Source organism: Scyliorhinus torazame, chromosome 6 (assembly GCF_047496885.1).
Source record: "Scyliorhinus torazame isolate Kashiwa2021f chromosome 6, sScyTor2.1, whole genome shotgun sequence".
NCBI lineage: Eukaryota > Metazoa > Chordata > Chondrichthyes > Carcharhiniformes > Scyliorhinidae > Scyliorhinus > Scyliorhinus torazame.
Genome location: NC_092712.1, coordinates 90,256,018 through 90,283,433, shown reverse-complemented (window position 1 = coordinate 90,283,433; position 27,416 = coordinate 90,256,018). Strand labels below are relative to the sequence as shown.

The window sequence follows — 27,416 nt, the reverse complement described above, 5'->3', positions numbered from 1 at the left end:
AGAATGGAGAGAAATGGCCAGGGGTCAGAGAATGAGTGGAGGATGGCAAGGGAAGGATGAGCAGGTGGCCTGGCGGAGGTTTTGTGTGTGTTCCATGTAAGATGCCATTGTTGCCAGTGACCTCCAATTCATCAGCGCTTCAGCTGAGTGACCATCAGGAGCTCACAGCACATCAAATGCATGGTGAGGAATGAAACCTGAGCCTTTAATTGGAGGACATCCGTGCCACAATCCTTCACACCTTTACTGAGAGATGGACACTGTCTCAATCCAAACTAATAAGACCCTTAATTGGCCATTAATGATGGACCATCATGCTGCCCTGCTAAATGAATGAACATTGAGAATCATTCGAGCAGGTCATGCATTTATTTACATTGTCTATCCAAAATTTATGCCTTCAATGACCTGCAAGGATAAGGGGTCTTATGACTGAAGGATGGGTGCAGAGAGCTATCCTTCTGATCACAATTGATGCAGAGTGCAAGCACTTGATAGGAGAACAGGAACAAGGAGCAGCAGTGTGTCAATGCTGTGTTTTGCAGTCACATGAGAAATGGAGGCAGCCAGGAAGGGATTTTCAGCTTTCATAGGGTCTTCAGTCACTTCGGTGATCACTCGCTAACGAATACGATTGTCCACCTGACAGACTACGTGCTACTGTTCATGGGTTCTGTGGGTCCTTGCGGGGCTGATGAGGCCGATCTTAGAGCCGCATTTTTGACCGCACATTTGGAAGGTGTTTTCGGGAGGCGGGATTGGTCCTTGGACCCCCAAGTCGCTAGTTCTCTTTTTCCGGCTCCATTTCCGGGCCTCCTCTTGCCGTCGGGTGTCCGAGGAGAACTGTGTCCCTTCAATCAGGGGGTTCCTCCAAGTAGGTCTCTTCTGAGCAAGGGTCTCCAAGACCTTGGTGTGTTATGGGCGAGGCGTTTTCAGAACCCCAAAATGTATCATGGAGTTCAACCAACCTCTCCCTTTAATGGATTTGTTGCTTTTCCCAGCACATGGCTTTTTCCCTAGGTGTGGAATTACAATTATGGACACGTGGGGTTTTAAACACAAAACACTGTTTATTCCATGAACTCAACTTAACATCTTAAATAAACATTGGATCTCTTAACACCCCTTACTTCAAAGATAACTCAGAAAATATTGCAACAGTAAATACTTCCTTAAAATGTTCCTTCAAACTTCCAAGAGACTTAACACCTTTAAACAGTATCACATCAGGTTAAAGGATATATATATTTTCTGTTTTATGGCAGAGATATATATGCTTGGTTGACTTCAGCTCCAGCACCCTGCTTTCTTCCTGCAAACTCTCTGGACACACACAGACACATACAAACTGTTTTAAAACTGAAACTAAAAACCTGCAAAATGGCTGACCTGAGCTCAGCCCCACCCAGTCTCTGACATCACTGTTTTCTTAAAGGTACATTGCTTAAACATCCATGTCTTAAAGGTACCCTCACATGACAGTTGCATTTCTTGAGGTAAGCCTTCAAAGATGTCTTCCTTTGTTCTTCTCTTGTTCGGAAGCATTCCTTGCGCTGGGTGAAGAAGATTTCCTCTGGCAGTCAGGGCTCTGACATCCTAAGCACATGGCTAGCCAGCGGAGTTGGTTTCCCGGAATCCTTATAGAATCATAGAATCCCTATAGTGCAGAAAGAGACCAATCAGTCCATCGAGTCTGCACCAACCCTCTGAAAGAGCTTCCCACCTAAGCCCACTCCCCTGCAACCCCATAACCCTACCTAACCTTTGAACACTGGTTCATAATTCTTCCAAGGTTTGTGCCATCTGCGCATAGGCTGCTGGGTTAGCCCATGGTATACCTTCCTCCAGTACAAAAAGAAAACATTCCACCACTGTTTCCTGTCTCTCGGCCAACTTTGTGTCCATGCTGCCACTGCCCCCTTTATTCCATGGCCATTTACTTTGCTGACAAGTCTGCCATGTGGAACTGTAGAAAATGCCTTTTGGAAGTTTATGTGCACTAACCACATCAACCTCATTACCTGAAACAGCCCTTTCTGTCACCTTATCAAAAGAAAAACTCATTCGCATTAGGTAAGCACTGTTTCCCTTGAATAACTTTCGGAAGAAAGTGGAGAATGTGGTGTTAAGAGAACTGTGGTCGGGATTTTCCTCTACCCGGTGGGGCGGGTGGGGCGGGCCACACCGGCGCCGAGGAGTGGTGTGAACCACGCCGGCATCGGGCCGCCCGGAAGGTGCGGATTCCTCCGCACCTCAGGGGCTAGGCTGGCGCCGGCGGGGTTGCGCCACGCCAACCGGTGCTGAAGGGCCTCCTCTGGCCGGTGCGAGATGGCGCATGCTCGGGAGCAGCAGCGTGTGCTGGTGTCATCCTAGCGCATGCGCAGGGAGGTTCTTCTCCGCGCTGGCCATGGCGGAGGTTGACAGCAGCCGGCATGGAGGTAAAGAGTGCCCCAACGGCACAGGCCTGCCCGCGGATCGGTGGGCCCCGATCACGGGCCAGGCCATCGTGGGGGTACCCCCAGGAGGCCAGATCCCCCCGCGCCCCCCCCCCCCCCCCCCCACTCTCCCGAGGACTCTGCAGGCAACCCGCAGAGCCAGGTCCCGCCGGTACGGACCTGGTTTGATTTATGCCGGCGGGACCGTCCGAAAGCGGGCAGCCGCTCGGCCCATCGCGGGGCAGAGAATCGCCGGGGGGGGGGGGGGGGGGCTGCTGCCAGCGGCTGCCGACCGGCGCTGCGAGATTACCGCCCTTCCAAACCCCCAACGCCGGAGAATTCGGCGGGATTCACGCCGCCCCCCAGCGATTCTCCGACCCGGCGGGGGGTCTGAGAATCCCGCCCTTTATCCTTGCCTAGCAGATAGAGTCAATCCCAGGAGGAAGCTTAATTTTCAAAGCTCTTAGCTGAGGTGAATGCTCAAAGGATCTCAGGTTGGATTCTCCGCACCCCGACGCTGAAATCGCGTTCAGCACCGGGGCGGAGAATCAGGTTACACGCACAAAATCGGGCCAGCGGCGGTTCTGCAATTCTGCGGCCCCCAAAAAGCGGCGTACTCGTGCCGCATATCCATCACCTGCGTCCATTGCTTGAGGCCCACCCCGCTATTCTCTGCCCCCGACCTGCCAAACTCCTGACGTCGCATTTCTCTTCTGGTCCTGTCGTTCGGGATGCTCGCAGGGCGGCTGCAGCCTCAGTCCACAGCCGCCATGGTCGGGGGCGGGCCAATCGGAGGGCAAGGGGGGGCCTCATACGGGACTGGGCCTTTATTGTGCGGGCGGTCCTGGTCAGCCACGCTGCCGTTCGGGAGCACTATTTCTGCGGTCCAGGTCCATGACCTGAGTCCCCCATGGAGCACGGCCGCTGGAGGCTGCCGCCGAGCGCATGCGCGGCCTCTGACCCGGAAGTGCGGGGGGCCGTATCGGCAGCTGGAGCTGTGAGTGCGAGCTCCACTAGCTGCTTGCTAGCCCCCTGCCGGGCTGTGAATCTGTGACCTTTTGACGCCAGTTCTTCTGGCATAAAAGACCACAGTTTTCACGGTGGCGTGGGGGACATAGTCCCTGAAACGGAGAATCCAGCTTCTCATGTCTCTGCTAAGAAGACACAGACCCAATGGGTTTACAACTGGCCATGGACAGTCGTGCAAATGGATGGCAGTGAATTGGTCAGGCCCTTTGGCGCTCGCAATGGTAAAGAAAGTTGGGGAGGATGTAAAATGGGCTGCCAATTCACTATCACCGATTGTACGCGATCAGTGATACCAATTTCACCCCGACTGACCTAAGAGAGTAAATGTTCTTTCTTCAACGCTGTTCCAATCCAGTTCTTTAACAGTCACAGCTTTAAAGTTTAAAAGAAGGGGTTGATTTTGGAAATTTTATTCTCAGAATTCTATACTGCAAAAAGCATAGGCTGGAATTTTCTGGCCGTGCAGCGGTGGGACCCCTTGTGGGGGATCTGCCAGGCAAACCAAAACTCCATTGACTTTCGACGGGACTGGAAGATCCCGGCAGTGGGCGGGGCTGGAGAAACCCAGCCACGGTTTTAATAATGAAAGCAGGTGTCATTAGAACTGTGTAAATGTGAGATGAAAGCCTCTTGATCATTCATGAATACTAACAGGGTTAGGTTGGAGAAATTCAGTGACTAACTGACCAAAGGAGAGCAGCTGGAAGTCAAGGGCACAAACATACTTACCCACATAGAGAGGCAGCTAATGAGTTTAATAGCCTGCTAATGCATTTTGGATATCTTCTGGATATCTTCAATTCTGGAGAATTAATTTCTCCATTCGCATTAGTTTATTGTATTATTTGTGTTTTTGTGAGAGCAGCCAGCGGCTGTGCTTTCCAGGTGTTCACAATTTATTACCTCACATTTAGCCATTTGCAGTTGTTACCTGGGTTTGTTGCAAATTAATTGCATCAGTCGGAGTGGATTGAGCTGCGACGTGTGAAGTTTACTTCCCAGTCCTGTCATGTCCTTCTTGGATTGGATTGGATTGGATTTGTTTATTGTCACGTGTACCGAGGTACAGTGAAAAGTATTTTTCTGCGAGCAGCTCAACAGATCATTAAGTACATGAGAAAAAAAGGGAATAAGAGAAAATACATAATAGGGCAACACAACATATACAATGTAACTACATAAGCACTGGCATCAGATGAAGCATACAGGGTGTAGTGTTAATGAAGTCAGTCCATAAGAGGGTCATTTAGGAGTCTGGTAACAGTGGGGAAGAAGCTGTTTTTGAGTCTGTTTGTGCGTGTTCTCAGACTTCTGTATCTCCTGCCCGATGGAAGAAGTTGGAAGAGTGAGTAAGCCGGGTGGGAGGGATCTTTGATTATACTGCCCGCTTTCCCCAGGCAACGGGAGGTGTAGATGGAGTCAATGGATGGGAGGCAGGTTTGTGTGATGGACTGGGCGGTGTTCAGGACTCTCTGAAGTTTCTTGCGGTCCTGGGCCGAGCAGTTGCCATACCAGGCTGTGATGTAGCCTAATAGGATGCTTTCTATGGTGTATCTGTAAAAGTTGGTAAGAGTCAATGTGGACATGCCGAATTTCCTTAGTTTCCTGAGGAAGTATAGGCACTGTTGTGCTTTCTTGGTGGTAGCGTCGACGTGGGTGGACCAAGGCAGATTTTTGGAGATGTGCACCCCTAGGAATTTGAAACTGCTAACCATCTCCACCTCGGCCCCGTTGATGCTGACAGGGGTGTGTACAGTACTTTGCTTCATGAAGTCAATTACCAGCTCTTTAGTTTTGCTGGCATTGAGGGAGAGATTTTTGTCGCTACACCACTCCACTAGGTTCTCTATCTCCCTCCTGTATTCGGACTCATCGTTATTCGTGATCCGGCCCACTATGGTCGTATCGTCAGCAAACCTGTAGATGGAGTTGGAACCAAGTTTTGCCACGCAGTTGTGTGTGTACAGGGAGTAGAGTAGGGGGCTAAGTACGCAGCCTTGCGGGGCGCCGGTGTTGAGGACTATTGTGGAGGAGGTGTTGTTGTTCATTCTTACTGATTGTGGTCTGTTGGTCACTGATTGTGGTCTGTTCTGAACACACACCTGACCCTGTTAATTCTCCTTGAGGTTTTATTCTAACACCAGCTTGGAAACTGATTGATGGGGGATGTTTTTTTAGCTTAGTTCTCCAGAAATTTGAAAGAAAAGGTAACATTCAACAGTGCATCAAAGAAATATGGCGGCGTGATTCATTTTACAAAGGTGGCATCAAACATGGGTGGGTTTGCGAGGAAGGCAGTGATTTGAAGCCATTGAGAAATGATGGAAAATGATGAAAAGCTCTGGAGGAATACAGGGAAAGTTGCAGCAGTCCAACTATCAGTGTCTCGTGAGGGAGGTACAGGAGCAAGGCCAGCCTGTCAAGGTGAAGGTGTTAGCCACTTTGTTACAAAAGTCAGTGAAAAGTTAAGAGTAAGCTGTAAAGATCATCCAGGTCCTGCAAAGTTTTGAATGTAAGGCGCTGGATTCTCCATGACATCGCGCCAAAATTGTGAAACGCGATCGGCCAGAGAATCGGCTCCAACGCCGAAATCGGGCTCGACGCCGGTTTCACGCCAAATCGGAATTCTCTGGGCCCCCCAACTCAACGAAATCGCGGCACCCGCCGCACGGCCCAGAAGTACAGTATGCATCTCATTATCTGCCCTGACGACCGATTCTCCGGGGCCAGAGCAATTCAGCGTCCCCGATGGCCCAATTTCCCGATGGCGTGTTTCTAACCACCTTTTAAAAATCGTGAAGCCGGCGTGCTGGCTGAGGCGGCTGCGAGAGGAGTTAAGAGGTGACGTAGGGAGACTGCGGGCTCCCGTATCGGACACCGGCTGTGCTTCCTGTGATGGGGGAGGGCCCTGCCAGGGCCGGGGGGAGGTGCGGGGAAGGGGAGGCGAACAGGCCGAGCAGCCAGCGAGCCCCCGACATGACAGGGGCGGTGCCCACGCACTGAGTGCCATTAAGGCGGCCATCTTGTTGGCCACCCAACCCGGCCCCTGGGTGGACGCCGAGAAACCGGCCGTATGGGTGGGTGCCACCCCCCTCCCCGGCCACCCCACTCAACGGGGGACTACCCAGGGCCACACCGACGGCAGCCCCCAGTGAGGGCAGTGTCATTAAACGGTGGCCCTGGCAGCAGGGACGGGCGCCAAGACCGGGGGCACTGACAGGGCCGGGGTGTAGGGATGGGGGACATGCGTAGCTGGGGCGCGCAGTGATAACCGGGGTCATCATGTAGCCCATGGTACCTGGCTGTGCACAGATGTGTGCGCCATGGGATATGTTTTCCCTTCACCCCCTGCAGATAATCATGTTTGGTCACCAACCAGCGTTGTTGGCCACCGTGGTGGCGGTCGCTGCCCTGCATGCAGCCCTGTGGCAGCGTGAGCGGGGGTGGCTCAGAGAGTAAGTGGAGGTTGCAGCAGAGGAGCCGGCTGCAGAGGGGCAGGTGCCAGCCGCTCAGGCTGGTGGGCCGGCTGCCCGACAGGATGAGGAGGAGGAGGAGGTGGTGCCAAGGAGGCGCCGGGTGAGGCCACGCGTCTACCTCGACTGCATGTCCTTTTAGGACCTCCCGGACCGGGCCTGCAGGAGGAGACTGCGGATGAGCAGATAACTGTCCAACACATCTGCCACATGATGGCACACCTGGCACCGCAGAGGAATGGGGGAGGACACCCTCTCCCGGTAGGCGTCAAGGTGACGGTGACACTGAATTTTTATGCGACGGGATCGTTCCAGTCACCGAGTGGGGGCATGTCCGGAATTTCACAGGCATTGGCGCACAGGTGCATCCACAGTGCATACTGACGCCCTGCATGCACTGGCAGAACGGTACATCCAGTACCCTGTGGACCGCGCCCACCAGGATGCTCGGGCAGCGGCCTTCCCTGCCGTCGCCGGGATGCCCCGGGTCCAGGGGGTCAATGATTCGGTGCATGTCGCCCTGCGGCCACCGGCGGATAGCAGGCCGCTGTTCACGAACAGGAAGGGGTACCAATCCATGAACATTCAAGTGCTCTGTGACCACCAGATGAGTGTCCTGCACATCTGCACCCGATTCCCGGGCAGTGTGCAGCCCCCCCCACCGGCTGCGGAGCTGGTTGCTGGGCGATAGGGGTTACCCATTGCAGTCGTGGCTGATGACACCAATACGGAGGCCACAGAGCGACACGGAGACCCGATACAATGATGCCCATTGTGTCACCAGGGGGGTGGTGGAGAGGTGCTCCGGGGTCCTGAAGATGCATTTCAGGTTCCTGGACCTCTGAAGGGACCTCCGGTTCGAGGCCAGGAGGGTCAGACGCATCGTTGTGGTCTGCTGCGTCCTCCACAATATAGCCCAGCAGAGGGGCGATGTGCTGGAGGAGGATGAGGATCAAGGGCAGGCCTCGTCAGACGAGGAGGGTGAGGGGGACAATGAGCAGCACTTGGGGGCTGGCCAGGTACGGGAGGCCACACAGCTCTTTCGGCAGGGCCAGCGAGCACGGGACACACTAGTCGACACACGTTTCACCAACTGGGGGGAAGGGGGATTGCTGGGCAGGGGCTTGGACACCACAATACCACACCCCTTCACCACTGAACACCTCACTTCCCACACCACCGACCACTCTCACCTCCCACACCACCGAAACACCTGCATGCACACCTCCTCTGTTATATATACCTGCAGCACTACGAGCTGGGGGCACTGGGTTACCAGTTATAGCGGGTCTGGTCCATGGGGTGGAGGATGATGCCCGCTCTGCGATGAGCTCCAAGCTCCACATCGTTAAACAATGTCTGACCCATGTCCACAGTAGCACCTTCCACCTGGGTGAACCCTGCATGCACACTGGCCAGTCCATCACATGGCCCTGTCGAATCGCTGGGTGATGGGGATGGTCGGGGGGGCTGAACGGTCCACCCACTGGGCCTCACTCATCCACCATCCCTCACCCCCAGTGGCTATCACTGACCTCCACATCCCACACCCATCAGACAGAGCACAGAGACAGGTTTCAACGGTGTTAACGGGTGTTTAATGTGAAGAGGTATTTACAGTCTGTGCCCTAGTCCCTATAACTGACCTTTACCCTGCACACGTGCCAACTTAACTGGTGTCTAACTTTCTGGCCTTACGGGCTCTGACACTGCGCCTTGGTGGGTCCCCAGACAGTACAGCAGGAGTGGAGGCAGAATGCTGAGACTCATGCCCTGCGACGAGGGTCCCCGTTGACGCACGTCTCCTGGGGCAGCCCGGCCAGGATGGGCCCAGCTGCTCCTCGGATGTCCCACGTGGCATGGTGCCACCCTGTTCTGCCCGCTGTCCAGCAGATGTAACAGGGACAGGAGGGGGGAGTCCGAGGTGCTGCGGTGTTCCAGCACCTCCCCTGCGGGGGTCACCGGCATGGGCCCCAGCACCACCTCCTCCCTCGGGGTGCCCGATGGTCACTGGGCTTCTCCAAGGGATGAGGGTGTGGACGGAGCCAACCCCAGAGGCCTCCCCCGACACCTGCCGCTGCCAGCCCTGGATGCCCGCTCTAGTATCGACAAGGGTCTGAAAGCTAGCAGCCATGGAGCACAGGGGGTGGGCCACCTCCCTCTGGGACTGGGCCACCTCCCTCTGTGTCTGTGCGATGCCGGCCAGCACCTGGGCAATGTCGCAGATGCTCTCAGAAGTAGCCTGCTGTGACTCGGCCACACTGAGCAGCACCGCTGCAATCTCCAGGTGGCTCTGGCACATGGTTGGCTGGGAGTGGGCAGCCCTGACTGGGCCATGGCCCCCGCCTGCACAGAATGCCTAAGTGTTATGGGCCAGTGTTTAGAGAACCCCAAAGTGTATCATGGAGTTCACCTGACTCACAACTTTTACTAGATGGGGAGCACACGGCCCACTCTACAGGTGTGGAGCAGAAATTTAAAAATAATTTTCAAAGCAAAATAATGTTTATTCTACGAACTCGGTTAAACTTTTAAAAACATTCAGTGAATATCTGAGCAACCATCAATTCAAATACAACCCCAAAAGAATAAAACACTCTCAGTAATCCTTAAACTTTCCTTTTAACATCCATAAGACAAAAAACCTTTTAACAGAAGCACATCAGGTTTAAATTCTCTATTGAGAGCCGTTATCACTCTGAATTCACCAAATGATCTCGAGATAGTCTTTAGATAGCAGAGAAATCGAAATTACACCTTCTTTGGGCTGATTTCAGCTCCAACAGTAAAACGAAACCAAAAATCACAGACACACCCAAGCTTTTCCTCAAAGCGAATTTAAAAAGCAGAGCCTGAGCTCAGCTCCACCCACACTCTGACATCACTGCAGCCACTTGATCAGACAAACATTTCTTAAAGTGACATTCCCATGACACCTCCCCCCAAGAAAAAAAAATAAACAATCGACTTCAACATGAAGTTTTCATTATCCTTTAACAAATGCAGACAGTAAATATACTTTTCCGTTTCAAAAAACAACACACGTAAACAGGTATAATAACATAGTCCATTTCAGTTCTTTTTCCTCCAACTGGAATCCTTCTCGATTGACAGTCTCTTTGAACAAGAAGGTTTCTGCACAATCCATCCATTTCTCTATGCCTCGGCATTTCTCTTTAAAGTCAGATACTTTAGTTCAATCTGATCACAGAGTCCCTTATAATTCTCCGACACAGGAGCATTGGTTATCACAGCTTTCAGGCAGTCAAATGCCTGTTGAAACTCCGTGCCCACTGAAATTTTCGACGTTTCTTCAGCAAGTCCATCAGTTGCTTTCAATGTTCTTTCCATGCCTGACTGAAAATTACCAGATCGTCGATGTAAACCGTATAATTCGGTATTCCTGAAACAACTTTGTTAGTTAACCGGTGAAATGTGGCTGGGGCGTTTTTCATGCCAAATGGCTTAACTTTGAATTGGTATATACCATCTGGAGTCACAAAAGCTGAAATCTCCTTCGCCCTGCCAGTAACCTTGAGTAAATCCAATTTGAAAATACAAGCTGATTGTCCCACTTTCTCAATGCAATCCTCCAAACGTGAGATAGGATAAGAGTCCGTTCATGTAACTGCATTAACCTTTCTATAGTCCACACACAACCATTGGGTACTGTCCGGTTTTGGTACCATCACGATGGGTGAGCTACATTGGCTGAAACCCACTTCAATGATGCCATTTTTAAGCATACTTTCAATCTCTTTGTTAACCTGTGCCAATTCTAAAGGGTTAAGTCTATATGGATGTTGTTTGATTGGAACAGCATTTCCCACATCTACATCATGTATAGCCATTTTAGTGCTTCCCAACTTATCCCCACAAACTTGCCCATGTGATATCAATAACTCTTTCAGGTCAGTCCGTTTTTCCCCTGGAAAGTAACTCAACAATTTATCCCATCCTCGTTTTCCAATTTAATTTGAGGTATGTCAAATTCACAGTCATCTGGATTTGGTTCGTCACTTTGAGTTAGAATCGTTAAAACCTCCTCCTTTTTCTCTCCTTCCCTTTCAAAGTACCTTTTAAGCATATTCGCATGACACACTCGGTGAGTTTTCCTTCCATCTGGCGTTCTGACCACATAATTCTCCTCACTTAATTTCCTTTCAATCTGATAAGGTCCACAAAACCTTGCTTTTAAAGGTTCACCAACCATTGGTAACAATACTAAAACTTTATCTCCACAGGCAAAACTACGAACTTTGGATTTCTTGTTTCATCACGTGTTGTGCAACTTTTAAATGTTATCGAGCCAATTCCCCTGCTCTATTTAATCGTTCCCTAAAATTTGACACGTAATCCAATAATGTCATTTCTGATTTCTCACTCACCAATTTTTCCTTAATCAATTTAAGTTGTCCTTATACCTCATGACCAAAAATTAGTTCAAAAGGACTGAATTGGTTGACTCATTAGGTGCATCCCTAATTGCAAACAGTACGAATGGAATTCCTTTATCCCAATCCTCTGGATAATCTTGACAATAAGCCCTCAACATTGTTTTTAACGTCTGATGCCACCTTTCTAATGCTCCCTGTGATTCTGGATTGTACGCAGTTGATTTAAATTGTTTAATTCCTCAGCTATCCATAACTTCTTTGAATAACCATGAGGTAAAATTTGATCCTTGATCTGATTGTAATTCTGTGGGGAGTCCATATCCAGTAAAGAATTTAAGTTCCTCCTCCACAATCTTTTAAGCTGTAATATGGCAAACTGGAATGGCCTCTAGAAACCTAGTAGGCACCTCCATTATAGTCAAAAGATATTGATTCCCACTTTTCGTTTTAGGAAGCGGTCCAACGCAATTAATTAAGAATCTTGAAAAAGATTCCACAAATGCTGGAATGGGTATTAAGGAGGCACTTTTATCACTGCTTGAGATTTCCATATCACTTGACATGTGTGACATGATCGACAATGTTTAACGACATCTTTATGTAGTCCAGGCCAATAAAAATGTTTTTGTATTTTAGCTTGAGTTTTCCTAATTCCCAAACGGCCTCCCACTGGTACCTCATGTGCAACTCCCAACACCTCCTTTCTATACCCTACTGGCAATACTACTTGATGAACTTCTGCCCACTTTTCATCCTCCTGCATATGTAAAGGTCTCCATTTTCTCATCAAGGCATCACTTTTACGGTAATAACACTCTGGTATACACTCAGATTCCTCTTGCGTGTATGCTTTCTGACACATCTGGTTTATTTCTATATCTTTCTGTTGTAACTCCGCCAATTTTCCTGAACTAAAAATATCCGCCCCATCCTCCACCTGTTTTTGTTCTTTTTCTACCATCTGATCAAAAATCGTTTCTGATAATTGGACTTCAACTTTATCTTCACTCTTTGATTTTCCTCTTGTCTTAGCCTGTAACTTTGCAATCCTGTTACTACACAATCCGGAAAAATCCCAGGATACTCATCCTTCAACAATTCAGTTGTCTGATTTTCCACTGGCTTATCAACCACAGTAGTCATCACTCCCACCTGCTATCCAGCTATATCATTACCCAAGATAAACTGTATTCCGGGACAAGATAGTTTCTCTATTGCTCCTCCTACCACTTCACCACTCTTCACTGGACTTTCCAACCTTCCCTTATATAATGGAACACTACTGTTCTCACCCTCAATTCCACATATTACCACCTTTTCAGGCAATATTCCTCCCAAACTGCATCACTCCTCATCTCTTACCATTAAATTTTGACTAGCCCCTGTATCTCTTAAAATTGTGACTTCTTTACCTGCTCCTCCTGATACACGTGAGTAAACTTTACCACGCAAGTAAATTCTTTAAAGAGATTTGGCACCTTTTTATCAATCACCTCTTGATCAGGCTGTACAATCTTTTGCACCTCCTTCGCTTCACTTGGGCTTTCCTTTACCACTTTAACACAACCCACTGTCTTATCCTGTTTTACCATATCAACCTTCCCAGTGCTTTTCTTCCACCACCAACACTGTGACTTTACATGGCCTAGTTTATTACAGTGAAAACATTTGAAACTTTTCATTTCTTTTCCACCCTCCTGGATTTCCTTTTTAATCTGAGGTACACTCTCCTTACTATCTCCCATAAGATCACCTGTGCCTCTACCACTTGAGTATTTCTCATGTCCCCAGTTTCTATCCCTCACAGGCTGAAACTGATATCAGAAACCAAGCTTTGATTTATGAACTAATTCATAATCATCTGCCATTTCTGCTGCTAACTTCGCAGTTTGAACCCTCTGCTTTTCCACATGAGTTCTCACTACATCAGGAACTGAATTTTCAAACTCCTCCAAAAGTATAATTTCTCTGAGAGCTTCATATTTTCAAAGACCTTATCCACCTATCAAAATTACTCTATTTGATCCTTTCAAACTCTATGTATGTTTGAACAAATTCTTTCCTTAAATTTCTAACCCTTTGTCTGTAGGCTTCAGGCACTAGTTCATATGCACCTGAGATGGATTTTTTCACCTCCTCATATGTCCCAGATACTTCCTCCGATAGTGATGCAAAAATTTCACTAGCCCTACCTACCAGCTTTGTTTGAATCAGTAATACCCACATGTTCTGTGGTAATTTCATTTGTTTAGCTACCTTCTCAAATGAAATGAAAAAGGCTTCTACCTCCTTCTCACCAAACCTTGGCACTGCGTGGACATATTTAAATAGATCCCCACCAAGCCTTCGGCTATGACGCTCTTTCTCACTCTCCTCATCACTGTCCTCCAACTTTATGTTTCCCTTTACGTCCACCAATTTTAACTGACTGTCATGTTTCATGACCATTTTCGGAAGTCCAAATTCTCTCTCATTATCTTTTTCCCTGATATGTATCTCCCTTTCTCTTTATTTTTGTTCTGCTAGGGCTATACTTTCTGTTTTCCTTTCTTCTCTGTTTTTTATCTTTTTCCTCTTTATCTCTTTCTTTTTCCTCTCTCTCTCTTTCGTATTCAAGCTGCTTTAATTCTTGCTCATGTTACATTTGTTTAATTTTTAACTGAATTTTTGCTCTTTCTAATGAGTCAAACTGTATCTCAGGCAATTTTCAATGCTTAGCCACCGCCATAATTACCTCATCTTTTCGCATTTTGTCAGGAAATGTTAACTGCAATGTTTTTGCCTACTCTAAAAGCCTGTTTTTAGTCTCTGTCCGTAAGGTACTCCGTGTGACCATCTCCACCGCCAAAAAGTTCAGAGCTTCTGAAAGAGCCGTTGTCCACAACACACTACCTACTGAAACTGAAATACCACACCTGAAAAGCAACCACAATATGCTCACCCCTCACTGACTTTGTTCACTAAGCCAATCCAATAGATAGATTTATATCCCCCTCAAGCCCCCAATTTGTTATGGGCCAGGGTTTAGAGAACCCCAAAGTGTATCATGGAGTTCACCTGACCCACAACTTTTACTAGATTGTGGTATGGGGAGCACACGGCCCACTCTACAGGTGTGGTGCAGCAGAAATTTAAAAGTAATTTTTAAAGCAAAATAATGTTTATTCTATGAATTCAGTTAAACTTTTTAAAACATACAGTAAACATCTGAGCAACCATCAATTCAAATACAACCCCAAAAGAATACAACACTCTAAGTAATCCTTAAACTTTCCTTTTAACATCCATAAAACAAAAAACCTTTTAATAGAAGCACAACAGGTTTAAATTCTCTACTGAGAGCAGTTATCACTCTGAATTCACCAAATTATCTCAAGATAGTCTTTCAATGGCAGAGAGATCGAAATTACACCTTCTTTCGGCTGATTTCAGCTCCAACACTAAAACGAAACAAAAAATCACAGACACACCCAAGCTTTTCTTCAAAGCAAATATAAAAAGCAGAACCAGAGCTCAGCTCCACCCACACTCTGACATCACTGCAGCCACTTGATCAGACAAACATTTCTTAAAGTGACATTCCCATGACACTAGGCCTTGCACCCTCTGACCCATGTCCGACACCGCCATCCCTATTGCCTCCACCGCGGAAGCCACCTGTGCGTTTCCGGCCTGGGTGGCACGCCTGGGTGGCCACTCCCTGCTCCTGCAGGTGGATGGACCCCTCCGCCTGCATCTGCAGGTGCTGGAAGGCGGCTGTCAACTCCTCCTCTAGTGCCTGAATCTCTGTGTGCACCTGTACTATGGGTAGGACTGGATAACCTAGAAGCCGGGACCCATCTGGGCAGCAGCTGGTTGCTGGGGCCAGCGTGCCCTCCGACTGTCCGGCCCCTTGGCTGCTCCTGCCTCCACCTGCTGAACTGGAATGGCTGTGTGATGCGCACCAGTTAGTGTCCCAGAAGCCTCTTCACGAATTTGCCCAACCGAGGTAATAAACTTTGAGATGGTGGAGGGGGTTAGAGACAGCTGTGATGGAAAGTCAGTGTCCTCCTCCGACCCAAACTCCGGGTCTCCTGGGTCGTGGTGTCCTGGGTCATGGTGTCCTGGGTTGTCTCGGGCAGAGGGCTGGTGTTCCGGCTACTCTCCCCGTCGGTGCTCATATTTCTGGGGAGCACAGCCCTGGCACTCGCTGGGTGCGGGAGGCCCCGGATGAGTTGGGACCATTCCAGGCTGATACTGTAAGACACAAGACAGCATGTATGGTTCGAGAGCCAGTTGGGGGTGAAGCGTGAGGTGGTCAGGGGGGTGTGGGGTGAGGTGGGTTGGTGTGAGGGGGGTTGGGTGTGGGCACACATTTGTCGCGAGGACCCGCAACCAGGCAGTGGATCTCACATTGTGGCGCGTCGCCAACCTCCTCGTCGGCGACCTCCCTCTCCACCGTCCCGTCGACAATGTCTAGTGCCCTCTGCTCGGACACGGTGAGGGGACGCAGGTGTGGTTGTCCCCCTTCGGTCTTCTCCCACTCCCGCCAGTTGTGTGCAGCCTCGTCCTGGGGGGGGGGGGGGGGGATGCAAACACGGCCCAGAGGCTGCTTTCCCCTTTGAGTGAAAGAGCTGACTGGTGGCGATTTAACCTGAGGATCACCACACCTCAGACGAGGGGCAAGGTTGAGAAGGCGGGCCTTCATTAATAACCTCAGCCAGTATGGGAATTGAAACCGCGCTGTTGACCTTGCTCTGTGCCACAGACCAGCTGCCCAGCCAACTGAGCTCGACTAAAAGTTTATTAAAAGAACAAATATTTTTTAAAAGTACAGTTAAACCAAGAATGGCTTCATACAGTTAATCGTCCTTTAAACCAGTTCCAAAAGATCTTAGCTTAAACTGTACTCCGAACTAACCTTGGATTTTCTGATTGCAATAGACCTTATAGATTTTTAAATCTATAGAATTCCAATAACTTTATCACACAATGCCCTGTTGTTCTTGGGGTGTCCACTGATGCTGACAGAAACTGCTTCTCCAGGTCTGGCCTTGTCTAATGTGTCTTTTTGGTGATCTGACTAGATACCATGCTGTCTTCTGGGAGATCTAAACAGCACCCCCTCACACAGGCTTCGGAGTTTTCTTAAATACATTCCTTTCCCTTTGATCTCTCTATCTTCTATTGTTTCACACAGTCTCTCAGAGGTTCCCTTTTACCAGAACTGATCAAACTCCTTTCTTTAATTTATAGCTCCTATATTTTAAAAAGTAAACTTACCCGATCTTTGTCTCTCTTAGTTAAAATTTTACAACTTGTATTTGTTCCCTTTTGAACTAAAACAACCCATTTCAAAATGACTTATTTTATTTCCTTATATAATTTCTCATTGAAGTTTCCCTTGGTTCATTGGCATATCAAAATCACTTCATACTGATGGTTAGATCCTTGCAGTCTCTGTCATTTTACCCAATTACACCATTCACACCCCAACAACCTGTTTGCGAGTATATGAGAAATATGATAGTAATATTACCAAAATAAAAGTTATAATCCCTCATTTGCCTGACACTGATGATTGGGAGCAGACTGATGGAATAATAATTATCTGGGTTGTTTTTGTTGAGCTTTTTATGGACAGGCTATACCTAGAACATAGAACATACAGTGCAGAAGGAGGCTATTTGGCCCATCGAGTCTGCACCGGCCCACTTAAGCCCTCACTTCCACCCTATCCCCGTAACCCAATAACCCCTCCTAAACTTTTTGGTCACTAAGGGCAATTTAGCATGGCCAATCCACCTAACCTGCATGTCTTTGGACTGTGGGAGGAAACCGGAACACCCGGAGGAAACCCACACAGACACGGGGAGAACATGCAGACTCTGCACAGACAGTGACCAGCGGGGAATCGAACCTGGGATCCTGGTGCTGTGAAGCCACAGTGCTATCCACTTGTGCTACCATGCTGCCTGAGCAATTTCCCACATTGTCGGGTAGATGCCAGTGTTGTAGCTGGCTGAGAGGTGTGACAAGTTGTGGAACACAAGATTTCAGTTTACCAGAATGTTGCCTTTGCAGTACCCAGCACCTTCAGCCATTTCTTGATATCATTTGGAATGAAGTGGACGTGGCTGAAGATTGGAATCTGTGATGCTGGGGACCTCAGGAGGAGGCTTATGAAGAATGTTTGGACAGATTGGGCATGTTTCCACTGGAGTTTAGAATAGTGAGCAGTGACTTGATTGAAGTATGTAACATCCTGAATGGTCTTGATGAGGTGGATGTGGAAAGGATGTTTCCTCAAGTGTAAGTGTCACCTAAATCTTCGGCCTTTAGTGCTCCTATTCAGTCTACCATTGAAAGTATTGAATTGATTTAGATTAAAATATTTGGGAGCTGAAAAAAAATTCTGATGGCTACAGTATAATAAGCATTTTAGCCTGGGATTACCATCTGCTTTAGGCGGGGTTCTCCCTTCTGGGGACTAAGTCCCCATGCTGGCAGGAAAACCGGCGCCAACCACTCCAGCGTCAACAGCCACCGAAAGTGAGGAATTCACCGAATTTTCAGGGCTAGGAGGACGGCGGAGGGGTTGGCGCCACTCCAGCTGGCACCGCATGGCCGGCGTGAGTTCAACGGCTGGTGTGATCTCGCGCATGCGCGGACTGGCCGGCATACTTCTGCGCATGCGCAGACCAGCCGGTGTATTTCCGCGCATGTGCGGGGGTTTTCTTCTCCGTGCGGCCCCGGGTAATATGGTGGAGCCCTACAGGGGCCCGGCGCGGAGGAAAGAAGTCCCCCCACGGAACAAGCCCGCCCGCAGATTGATAGGCCTCGATCGTGGGCTGGGTCCCCCGCTCCTCCCCGAGGATCGCCTACGCACACGTACCTGCCAGGTCCCGCCATGCGCGAGGTGAGTAATTCACGCCGGCGGGACTGGCCAAAGCTGGATGACCGCTTGGCCCATTGGGGTCCAGAGAATCGCCGGGGGGCCGCTGTCAACGGCCCCCGTCCGGCGTGGCTGTCGCCTGAAAAACGGGGCCGGAGAATAGGGCAGCCGGTGTCGGGGCGGCGGGGCGGGATTCGCGCCTCCCCCTGGGGATTCTCCGACCCGGCAGGGTGTCAGAGAATCCCGGCCTATGTGTCTACTTTTGTTAATTTTTCTTTCATTTGATGACCTGCATTACTCTTGAAATGTTTTCTCCATCATATCCAGAATATAAAACGGGATTTTTAATTCTCAGGAAATTTATTGGTTAAGTGGTGATGTCATCAGGTTAGAGAATTTAGCAGACCGATTTGATTCCAAGAAGCCCTGGAATCAGCCAGTGATGTAAATGCCAAAATGCTAGTCACTGGGGATGTGGTTTCTTGCAGATGATGTGTCTGCCCCACTGAAATCGTTTCTCAACTCTGTCCATCAGACTAATGCAGCTTTGATATTTGATACACCATGAAGCACACCCATGTGACACAACTATTTTTGACACATATTTGAGGACACCGTCATTTGCAGTGGGATGGCATATGCCTAAAAAGTAAATTGCAAGTTATCTTACCGTGTCTGGTTAATGCCACAAGCCTTTCAGTGATTGACTCAGCTAGCCTGGAAATCAATTTGCCAACACAAGCTCACTTGAAACTAATAAATCCAAATATCCCCATGTAACAAAATAATTGATACTTTCCTCAGTTATATGTGCTGAAGAATGTGATAAAACTGACAGTATTTTCTCCTCTTTCATCAGTTCTTGATGCGGATTGATGTCATAAACATTGGGTAAAAATTAAAAGTATAAAACTCAGCATGGTATTGGGAAAATTCTGTTTTGACAACAACAAACTGTCAGCGGTGATCCATGTCAGAGCTAGCATTGTGACACATCATGTAAAACTAATTGGCACTTTTTCCTTGACATTTTGTTTTTGCAAAGGTACCAATGTGTGAATGAATGAGACAATTATCTAGACATGGCTCTGAGCCTTTACAACTTGCGAACAACCTAAAACCCTAAACAGCAATTGTCAACATCAGGTGCATTGTTATCCCTTGATAGCATGTACCTGCTTTATCTGAGTTGGATCCTTGCCTTTGATTACCCACCTCTCTCACAGATAATGATGCAATCAAATAATGATAAACATAGATCCAAAATGAATCATGAGAAAAACCTAAATTCTTTTGCTCATTGATGTCTGTTGGTGATTTCTCTTATGATGGTGTTGATTTCATTTGTTAACACCTCTAAACTATTAAACATTCCATCTTCTAGTCTGTCAAACAATTGTCCGAGGTTGCACATTTTCAAGTCACCACATCAGAAGATACCATCCAACTCTAAACACATTGGACTGGATTCTCCGTTTGGGAAACTTTTGTCCTCCTGAATTGCACCAGTTTTACGATCCCCTTGGGGCCATAAAGCACGATGCAATTCAGTATTCCACGCCATGCAAATTTATGCATGGCATGGAATACGAGGAATTCCCAGGGAATCTCGCTATCGGGCTGCCATCTTGAGCGAGATCCCGCGACCGGCCACACCCCCACCGCAAATCATGCGGGACCCCCATCCCCATTGAAAATTTGCCTCGCCCCCACCCCCCTCGGACAGCAGCCCCCCACCCCCAAGTACGGGAATGACTCACCCCTCCTCCCAGGGACCCATATAATAGAGGGACCCCCACAGGGATGCCTATAATAGAGAGACCACCCAGGGTATCCTGTAATATGGGGCCTCACCACAGGGACCCCTTTAGTAGCCCTCCCCCAGGAACCCTGTAATAGGTAGACCTCCACAGGGACCCCTGTGATGGGGGCCCTCCCACAAGCACTTCCTGCCAAAAGAATCTCCCTCCACAGACCACCCCGCACACAGTCTCCAACCCACACAGAAAAAGGAGCCCCGCCTGGAAGCTAGAGAGCAGTCCAGACAGGGGCAGTGGGAAGGTGGGAAGCATGATAGCTGTAATACTTACCTTCCAGCTCCATGTGTCCATTCCTCAAAGGAGAACAGCTGTGCCTGCCTCTGGGTCCCTCAGAGCCATTAGCTGCTAGCCATTCAGAGCTTTCCAGTGGTGGTGTATGATTGACAGCTTGTGCAAGCCATCTGCAGCTTTGATCCATTCAGATCCCTTCACTGTTTGGTGGCCTAAGTGGTGAAACCCCAATGTTTGGAAACATTGACCACATCGAATAGAGCTAAGTGCAATAAAATCACACACTTGAGTGATTGGAATGCACTTACATCTCTTTGATGTGGTCAATGTTTACAAACTGGATCTTCTAAATAGATGCAAATGGGTCATTAAGACCCATGGACCTGGTGCAGGCCACCAGTCGGGAGGTTGAAACATTGCGTTCAGATCGGCGCCTGGGTCATCGATTTCCAATTTTCACCCAATGCCGATTCTCCGTCCCATCGGGGAACGCATTCCGGGCGTCCTAGGACAGAGAATGTCACCCATTATATTTGGTCCTTTTCCCATTTTATAAGTAGCATTTGTTCCTATATTATTTTGTCCTTTTAATAGCTCCCTGTGGATGTACCTACACACATGGACTGCAGCAGTTCAAGAAGAACCTTCGCAAGGGCAATTAGGGATGGGCAATAAATGCTGGCGTAGCCAGCGATGCCCACATGCCATGAGTGAATCAGGCAAAGTAGCCTGCTTTAGAAATTTGAATGCACTGTGCTCATTTTACAGGCACCTGGGGATCCAATATGGCGGGCAGCATAAGTGCACTCATTATGTGCAAAATGTGTGCTAATCAGCACATTAGATTTGGTTCGTGGGCAGCACAAGTGGATAGCACTGTGGCTTCATAGCGCCAGGGTCCCAGGTTCGATTCCCCGCTGGGTCACTGTCTGTGCGGAGTTCTCCCCATGTCTGCGTGGGCTTCCTCCGGGTGCTCCAGTCCAAAGACATGCAGGTTAGGTGGATTGGCCACGATAAATTGCCCTGAGTGACCAAAAAAAGGTTAGAAGGGGTTATTGGGTTGCGGGGATAGGGTGGAAGTGAGGACTTAAGTGGGTCAGTGCAGATTCGATGGGCCGAATGGCCTCCTTCTGCACTGTATGTTCTATGTTTCTCTGTAAATATCCAAAGCATGCATCAGAGGCATGTTACCCATCTATCCATTTAGCACAAAATTAAAATTATTCTGGAAATATTTCAACTTAATATGGATTGAATTATCATTGAAATTAGATATAAAGCAATCCACACTTGGAATTGTCTGATAAATCTAATCATAACTCTGCTCATAAAAACCTAAATGTTTACACTGTGGTATTTTGCAGGGAAGATTAAGCAGCACGCCATTGGCCAGGGCCAACATGGAAGTGTATATGAGTGCCTTCCCTGCAGGAATGGATGCAGCTCATGCCAAGATGACAGCCCCTGTCATGCAGAGGAGGACAAGCATCTGCGCATTGCCATAATCGCATTCCAAGCTTTCTGCATGCTGTTGAATTTCATTGCTATGCTAGTGGTCTACCACTTCCGCAGGTGTAAGGTAAATATTAAGACTCCTGAACAATGTATTGATGCTGTAATAAGGATGTTAACGCAGGTTCAAACTGCAAAGAGAGCTGTGAAAATCAGAGGGAAAGTTCCATCAAACAGTGGTTAGCACTGCTGCCTCCCAGCGCCAGGGACCCGGTTCAATTCTGACCTTGGGTGACTGTCTGTGTGGTATTTGCACTTTCTCCCCGTGTCTGCGTGGGTTTCGTCCGGGTGCTCCGGTTTCCTCCCGCAGTTTGAAGATGTGCAGGTTAGGTGGATTGGCCATGCTAAAAAATTGCCCCTCAGTGTCCAACGATGTGTAGGTTACATGGGGTTATGGGATTATGGGGAAAGGGTGGGGGAGTGGGCCTCGGTAGAGTGCTCTTTTGGAGGGTCAGTGCAGACTCACTTGGCTGAATGACCTCCTGCTGAACAGTTGGGATTCAATGGATAGAACCATTGATTTCATGAATATTCTCAACTTCAGAAACCACACCCAATTCACTGTCAGACCAGCTTTGTGGTGTATGGTCAATGGCTGTGCCTGTGAAAAGGAACAAGCCAATCTATATGTATATAGTAGGATAGGGGTTCCCATCTGTGCTTTCTTCCCATGGCCAAATGAAGGGGACAGGCCAGGACCACGCACTTCCTAACAGGGTGAAACAAAGAAGGGAAGTTAACGAGCAACGTTGGCAAATGTCTAGGAGTAGGTCTCCTGTTCAAGGCCATGTCTTTTGACCTTATAAATGCATCAAAAGAGATGGAAACTGGCAAAATTAATGGTCACGGAGTCTGCTAAAGCTTTGAGTTCTCTTCCCATCTATCCAAGTTTCAGCTATGCCCAAGTGGTATCATTCTTGCCCGTCAGTCAGAAGGTCGTAGATTCAACTGTCACTCCATAATCTTAGCTGGCATTTCAATGCAGGTCCGAAGGCCTACTGCACTGTTGGAGGTGCTATCGTTCCGATGTAAGAGTGGGTGATGCAGAGTGCTGTGACGTATCAGGTAAAGACTGTACATATAGATTGGCTTGTTCCTTTTCACAGGCACTGTGTTGCACTGACATGCTGCATTCTGGACTTCCGTGTGAAAGAATGACTGAATAAGTAAATAAGGAGATAAGCAATGAAAACATTCTAATTCCCCTGGCACAGCAGAAACAGAGCAGAGTGGGAATTATATTCCTACTCATTCCTGTGCTGTGACAATTTCAACCTCATACTTTATGTAAATTTGGCTCCTATGGACATACATTGGACCCCAGATACATTGTAATCACCAACTTATTGGGTTTTTAACCTTGCTCAGTAAGACCAGGGCTGCATGGCGGCCTGGAAGGCAATTATTAACCTTTCCCTTGTAGGATCAGGAGGAGCTCCACAAGGAAAGTCTGGTCCAGTCTGTTGCTGCACACTTTGCATCCTACCACCACGCCCCCTCCCATCCACAAGCCTCCATTCTGAACACGGTCATTTTTGTGTATTAAATGTGAAATCTAAGCCTAAGGTCAGCCTGCAGCCAGCACCAGATACCCTGCCTGTGATCATGACAAACTCTCAAAGCATCATACACTACAAGCTGCAAACGCCATCAAACTCAGCCTGGGAAGATGACCTTGTGTTGCAGCCTGAGGTCAGATGATCATTGAAATTAACAGTCATGAGGAGTCAGCACCATATGTGGCAATTAAGAAAGTTGGAGATGTTGATTGGGTGTTGAAGTGGCGAGTTAAGACTGGCATAAGCTCGGGGAACAGAAAGGAACAGCATGAAGCAACATTTGCAATGTGACAATTTGAGGTACCTCCTTTGGCAAGGGTGATTGCAATGTAATGTAGTTTGTCGCTCCATGAAAATGATGAAAGCTTTCTTCATGGCCCAAAGCAACAACTTTGCTCCTGCAGATTTTATTTCACCATTCCTTTCTTTTGTGATGAGAATGTTGCGCTTGGTCAGGCATTTTACAAATTGCCTTCAAATCCATTTAACAGCTGCAACCTTACATAACGTTTAATTTCTAATGCATTTCTAGTTACCTTTTCTTAAGCGTGAGCACAATATGATTTTTTTTCTTCTATTAAGTCTGCCCCTAGGTAATAGCTTATTAGGTTGAAACCTATTCTGGCAGCTTGCCATAAAAAGGTGTATTAAAATAAGCCTAATGGGTCCAAATGTCATTTATGTTCACAAAAGGATCTGAACAAAAGAACCAGGAATAATGCCACAATTGGTCATCAGAAAGTTATGATTCTGCATGCAAATGTGTGTATTGCATTACAACCACAATGTGTGCCTTTATGGTGCCTTTAAATAAAGGAACACTTTGTAGGAGTGTTATCAAACCAAATATGATGCAGGAGATATTAGGGCAGATTACCAACAACTTGATCAAAGAGTTTCTTAAAGGAAGAAAGTGAGGTGGAGGGTTTTAGGGAAGGAATTCCAATGTTTTGGCCCAAGGTAGCTGAAATCCTGTCAGCAATGGTGGAGCGGTTAAAATCAGGATGCGTGGGAGCCAAAATTGGTGGAGCATAGATTTCTCAGCTGAGAGGCTGTAGAGGTGCCAGAGATTTTTTAAATGTAGTCATTCAAGGAATTTGGGGGTCTCTGGCTAGGCCATCATTTGTTGCCCATCCCTAATTGTCCTTGAGAAGGTTGTGGTGGGTTCCCTTCTTGAACCGCAACAGTCCACATGGTGTAGGTACACTCACTATGCTCTTAGGGAGGGAGTTCCAAGATTTTCACCCAGCGACGGTTAAGGAGCAGTGATATATTTCCAAGTCAGGATGGTGAGTGACTTGAAGGTGAACTTCCACGTGGTGGTGTTCCCATGTGTCTGCTGCCCTTGTCCTTCTAGATGGTAACGCTTTTAGGTTTTGGAAGGTGCTGCCGAAGGAGTCTTGGTGAGATCCTGCAATACATCTTGTAGATAGTACACGTGGCTGCCACTGTGTTGTAGGAAGGGCCAAAGCCATGGAGGTCTCACAAATAAATGAGAAGACAGGTGCATTTTCTGACAGGCTCAGTGTTCAGAATTTGTGCGTGCAGACATGGATGCAATTTTCCCACCTTCTAGCAGCATGGTGGGATGGGGGCGGGTGCGGAGACAATGTGGCAGTGAAAAGCTGGTTTCTCACAACATAAAACTACAGTGAGAACACGTGCACCCACCCTAAATGGAGGGCATTAAATAATTTTGCATCGTGTTAATGGGATACAGCTGAAGGCCCAACTGGAATTGTCCCCCCTCTGTGCAATCATCCATGCTACCAGCTAATTTTCATGCTGGTCCAGAACACACGTTGACCAAGGTGCAAAGGAAGGCCTGGGGCAACTTATGGAGATCGAAGTGAAGATGGAAGGCTCCAGCAACTGGACCATGGAACACCACGTGCAGCAGTGGGTGACTGGAAATCAACCATGGGATCTTCTCACAGCTGTAACTTCTCCCAGGAGATGGGTGTCATAGAATCATAGAATCTGCAGTGCAGCAGGAGACCCATCGGTTCATCAAATGTACACCAACCCTCCAACCCTGCCTTGGCCCACTCCCCCGCCCTATCCCCATAACCCCACCTAACTTGTACATCTTTGGACATTAAGGGGCAATTTATTATGGTAATTCCACCTAACCTGCACATTTTTGGACTGTGGGAGGAAACTGGAGCACGCAGAGGAAACCCACGCAGAATGGGAGAATGTGCAAACTCCACACTGTACTGCAGATCTCAGCAAGACTCCTTAGGCTGTGTCCTTGGAGCTGCGTCTCCCAGGAGACAGGTATTCTCAGAGCAGCTTCTCCCAGGAGATGGGTGTCCTCCGAGCACTTCTCCCAGGAGCTGAATCTTCAAGCTGCAGTTGATGGCTGCAGGAGGTACTGTTGGGCTGTGATGGTGTGCACCTATGGTGGGCTTTTGGAGGCGATGCGGAAGGTAATGTAGATTCTGGGGACAGGCAGGATTTTAGGGGACTTTGACATTCACCTACACAGAATGAATATGGGAGGTTGAAAGATTGACGCACGATCAATTGCACAAAGACTTGAGTTGGGTACAACTGAGGCTTTATTGCTCTAAGATGTGTGGCCTCCCACAGCAGCTGGCGAAATGGCTGCAGCATGGAGGACACACATATTTATACTCCGCCTACTGGGCGGAGCCAGCAGGCAGGGACTACCAACATACCTGTAGTACAGGTCCTACCATACATCACCTAATAAAAGTGCAACAGTGGTTTACCACAAAGGTAATGGTGGGGAATTTAAATGTAACATCGGAAAGGGTCAGTAGTTATGGGAGCGGGGAGGGTGTGAATGAAGGTGGGGAGGGAAAAAGTTATTTGACTCAACTTGGAATGTTACTCACACCATGGCTGCTTGCAACGATGCAGAGCCTCATGGTAGAAATCTCGAGAGGCTTCAATAGGTGGGTTTACGGTGATGGGGCGGGTGAGTAGCTTGGGTGGGGTGCACTTTCGGAGAGTCGATGCTGATTGGTAGGCCAAATGGTCTCCTGCTGCACTGTAGGGATTCTATGGGACTATGGGAGTTGGGTTATTTAGTTTTGGGGGAGATGCAGTTCAGATCAACTGGAGAACTGAAGTGGAACCCAATATGTAGTACTTAAAATGCGAGGGACAGAGGCGGAGTATCGCAGAGACCCTGGAGAATACCGGGTCGGGCCCGCTAATGATAGGCAAATGGTGTTTACTCTACGTGCGTTCCGGAACGCATTGGCCCCAGTGTTGAGGTGATGGAGAATTGCGATTTGGTGTCAAATCGGCGCCTGCTGCGATTTTGGCGTCAGAACCAATTCTCTGCCCAATCACCTTTCCCGATTTCGGCGCGGCTAACGGAGAAGCCCGCCCGAGATATATACTCCTTTTAAAACATCTATCTAATTATTTCAATGCATCCACCTCAATAGTGATAGGGACAGAGACACAACCCACATTTAGTTGTTCAGTACCAGGAATTGTAGAGCTGCATTAACATTTCAAACCCGTTCTCCATTAACAACTCTCATACTTTAAAGATTTATGACTTGAGAACTGATGCATTAAAGGAGGGTTGAAAGAGACAATTTGCATTGGTTTAATTCTAATCTAAGTAACTCAAGCCCATTGAAGCTAGAATTGAACATCAAACTCTGTTTGCGTTAATGCATTTTAAAGGGGCCAGTGAAGCAAAGGTCATACAACTGCCCTGATGTTCCATTGACTTACTGCCTGGCAGTTTGAATCCCTCCTTTCAGTGGCTTTTTAACCTAGACAATACTACAATTGACTTTATTTTAACATGATGTAGGGTGCGATTTAACATGCAAACATCAGAGTCCCATTTGGGCACACGTAGCGGGGTGTTTCTTGGCGCTTGCAGCACCTTGACACTGTCAGTCTGGCCACATGGCGGTGCCCCTGTCAGTCTGGCAGTGCCACCGGGGCACAAATAACACTGCTAGGGTAGCCAGGTAGCTAAGGTTCTAGATTGGCAGTGCCGAGGTGCCAGATTGGCAGTGCCAAGGTGCCCAGGTGCCAGCGAGATTGCCAGGTTATCATCCTACTCAGAGCCCAACCATCCGAGAGCCT

The 27,416-nt window shown here is 48.2% G+C and overlaps 1 protein-coding gene across 1 annotated transcript in view; it reads left to right on the top strand.

Moving 5' to 3' along the window:
• Nucleotides 1-27,416, top strand: part of gpr158a (G protein-coupled receptor 158a) — a 1,113,215-nt gene that overhangs the window by 685,349 nt on the left and 400,450 nt on the right. Inside the window, exon 4 of the mRNA XM_072508450.1 lies at nucleotides 21,624-21,838. Within this exon, the coding sequence (XP_072364551.1) occupies nucleotides 21,624-21,838 (215 nt within the window). The remainder of the gene's footprint in view (nucleotides 1-21,623; nucleotides 21,839-27,416) is intronic.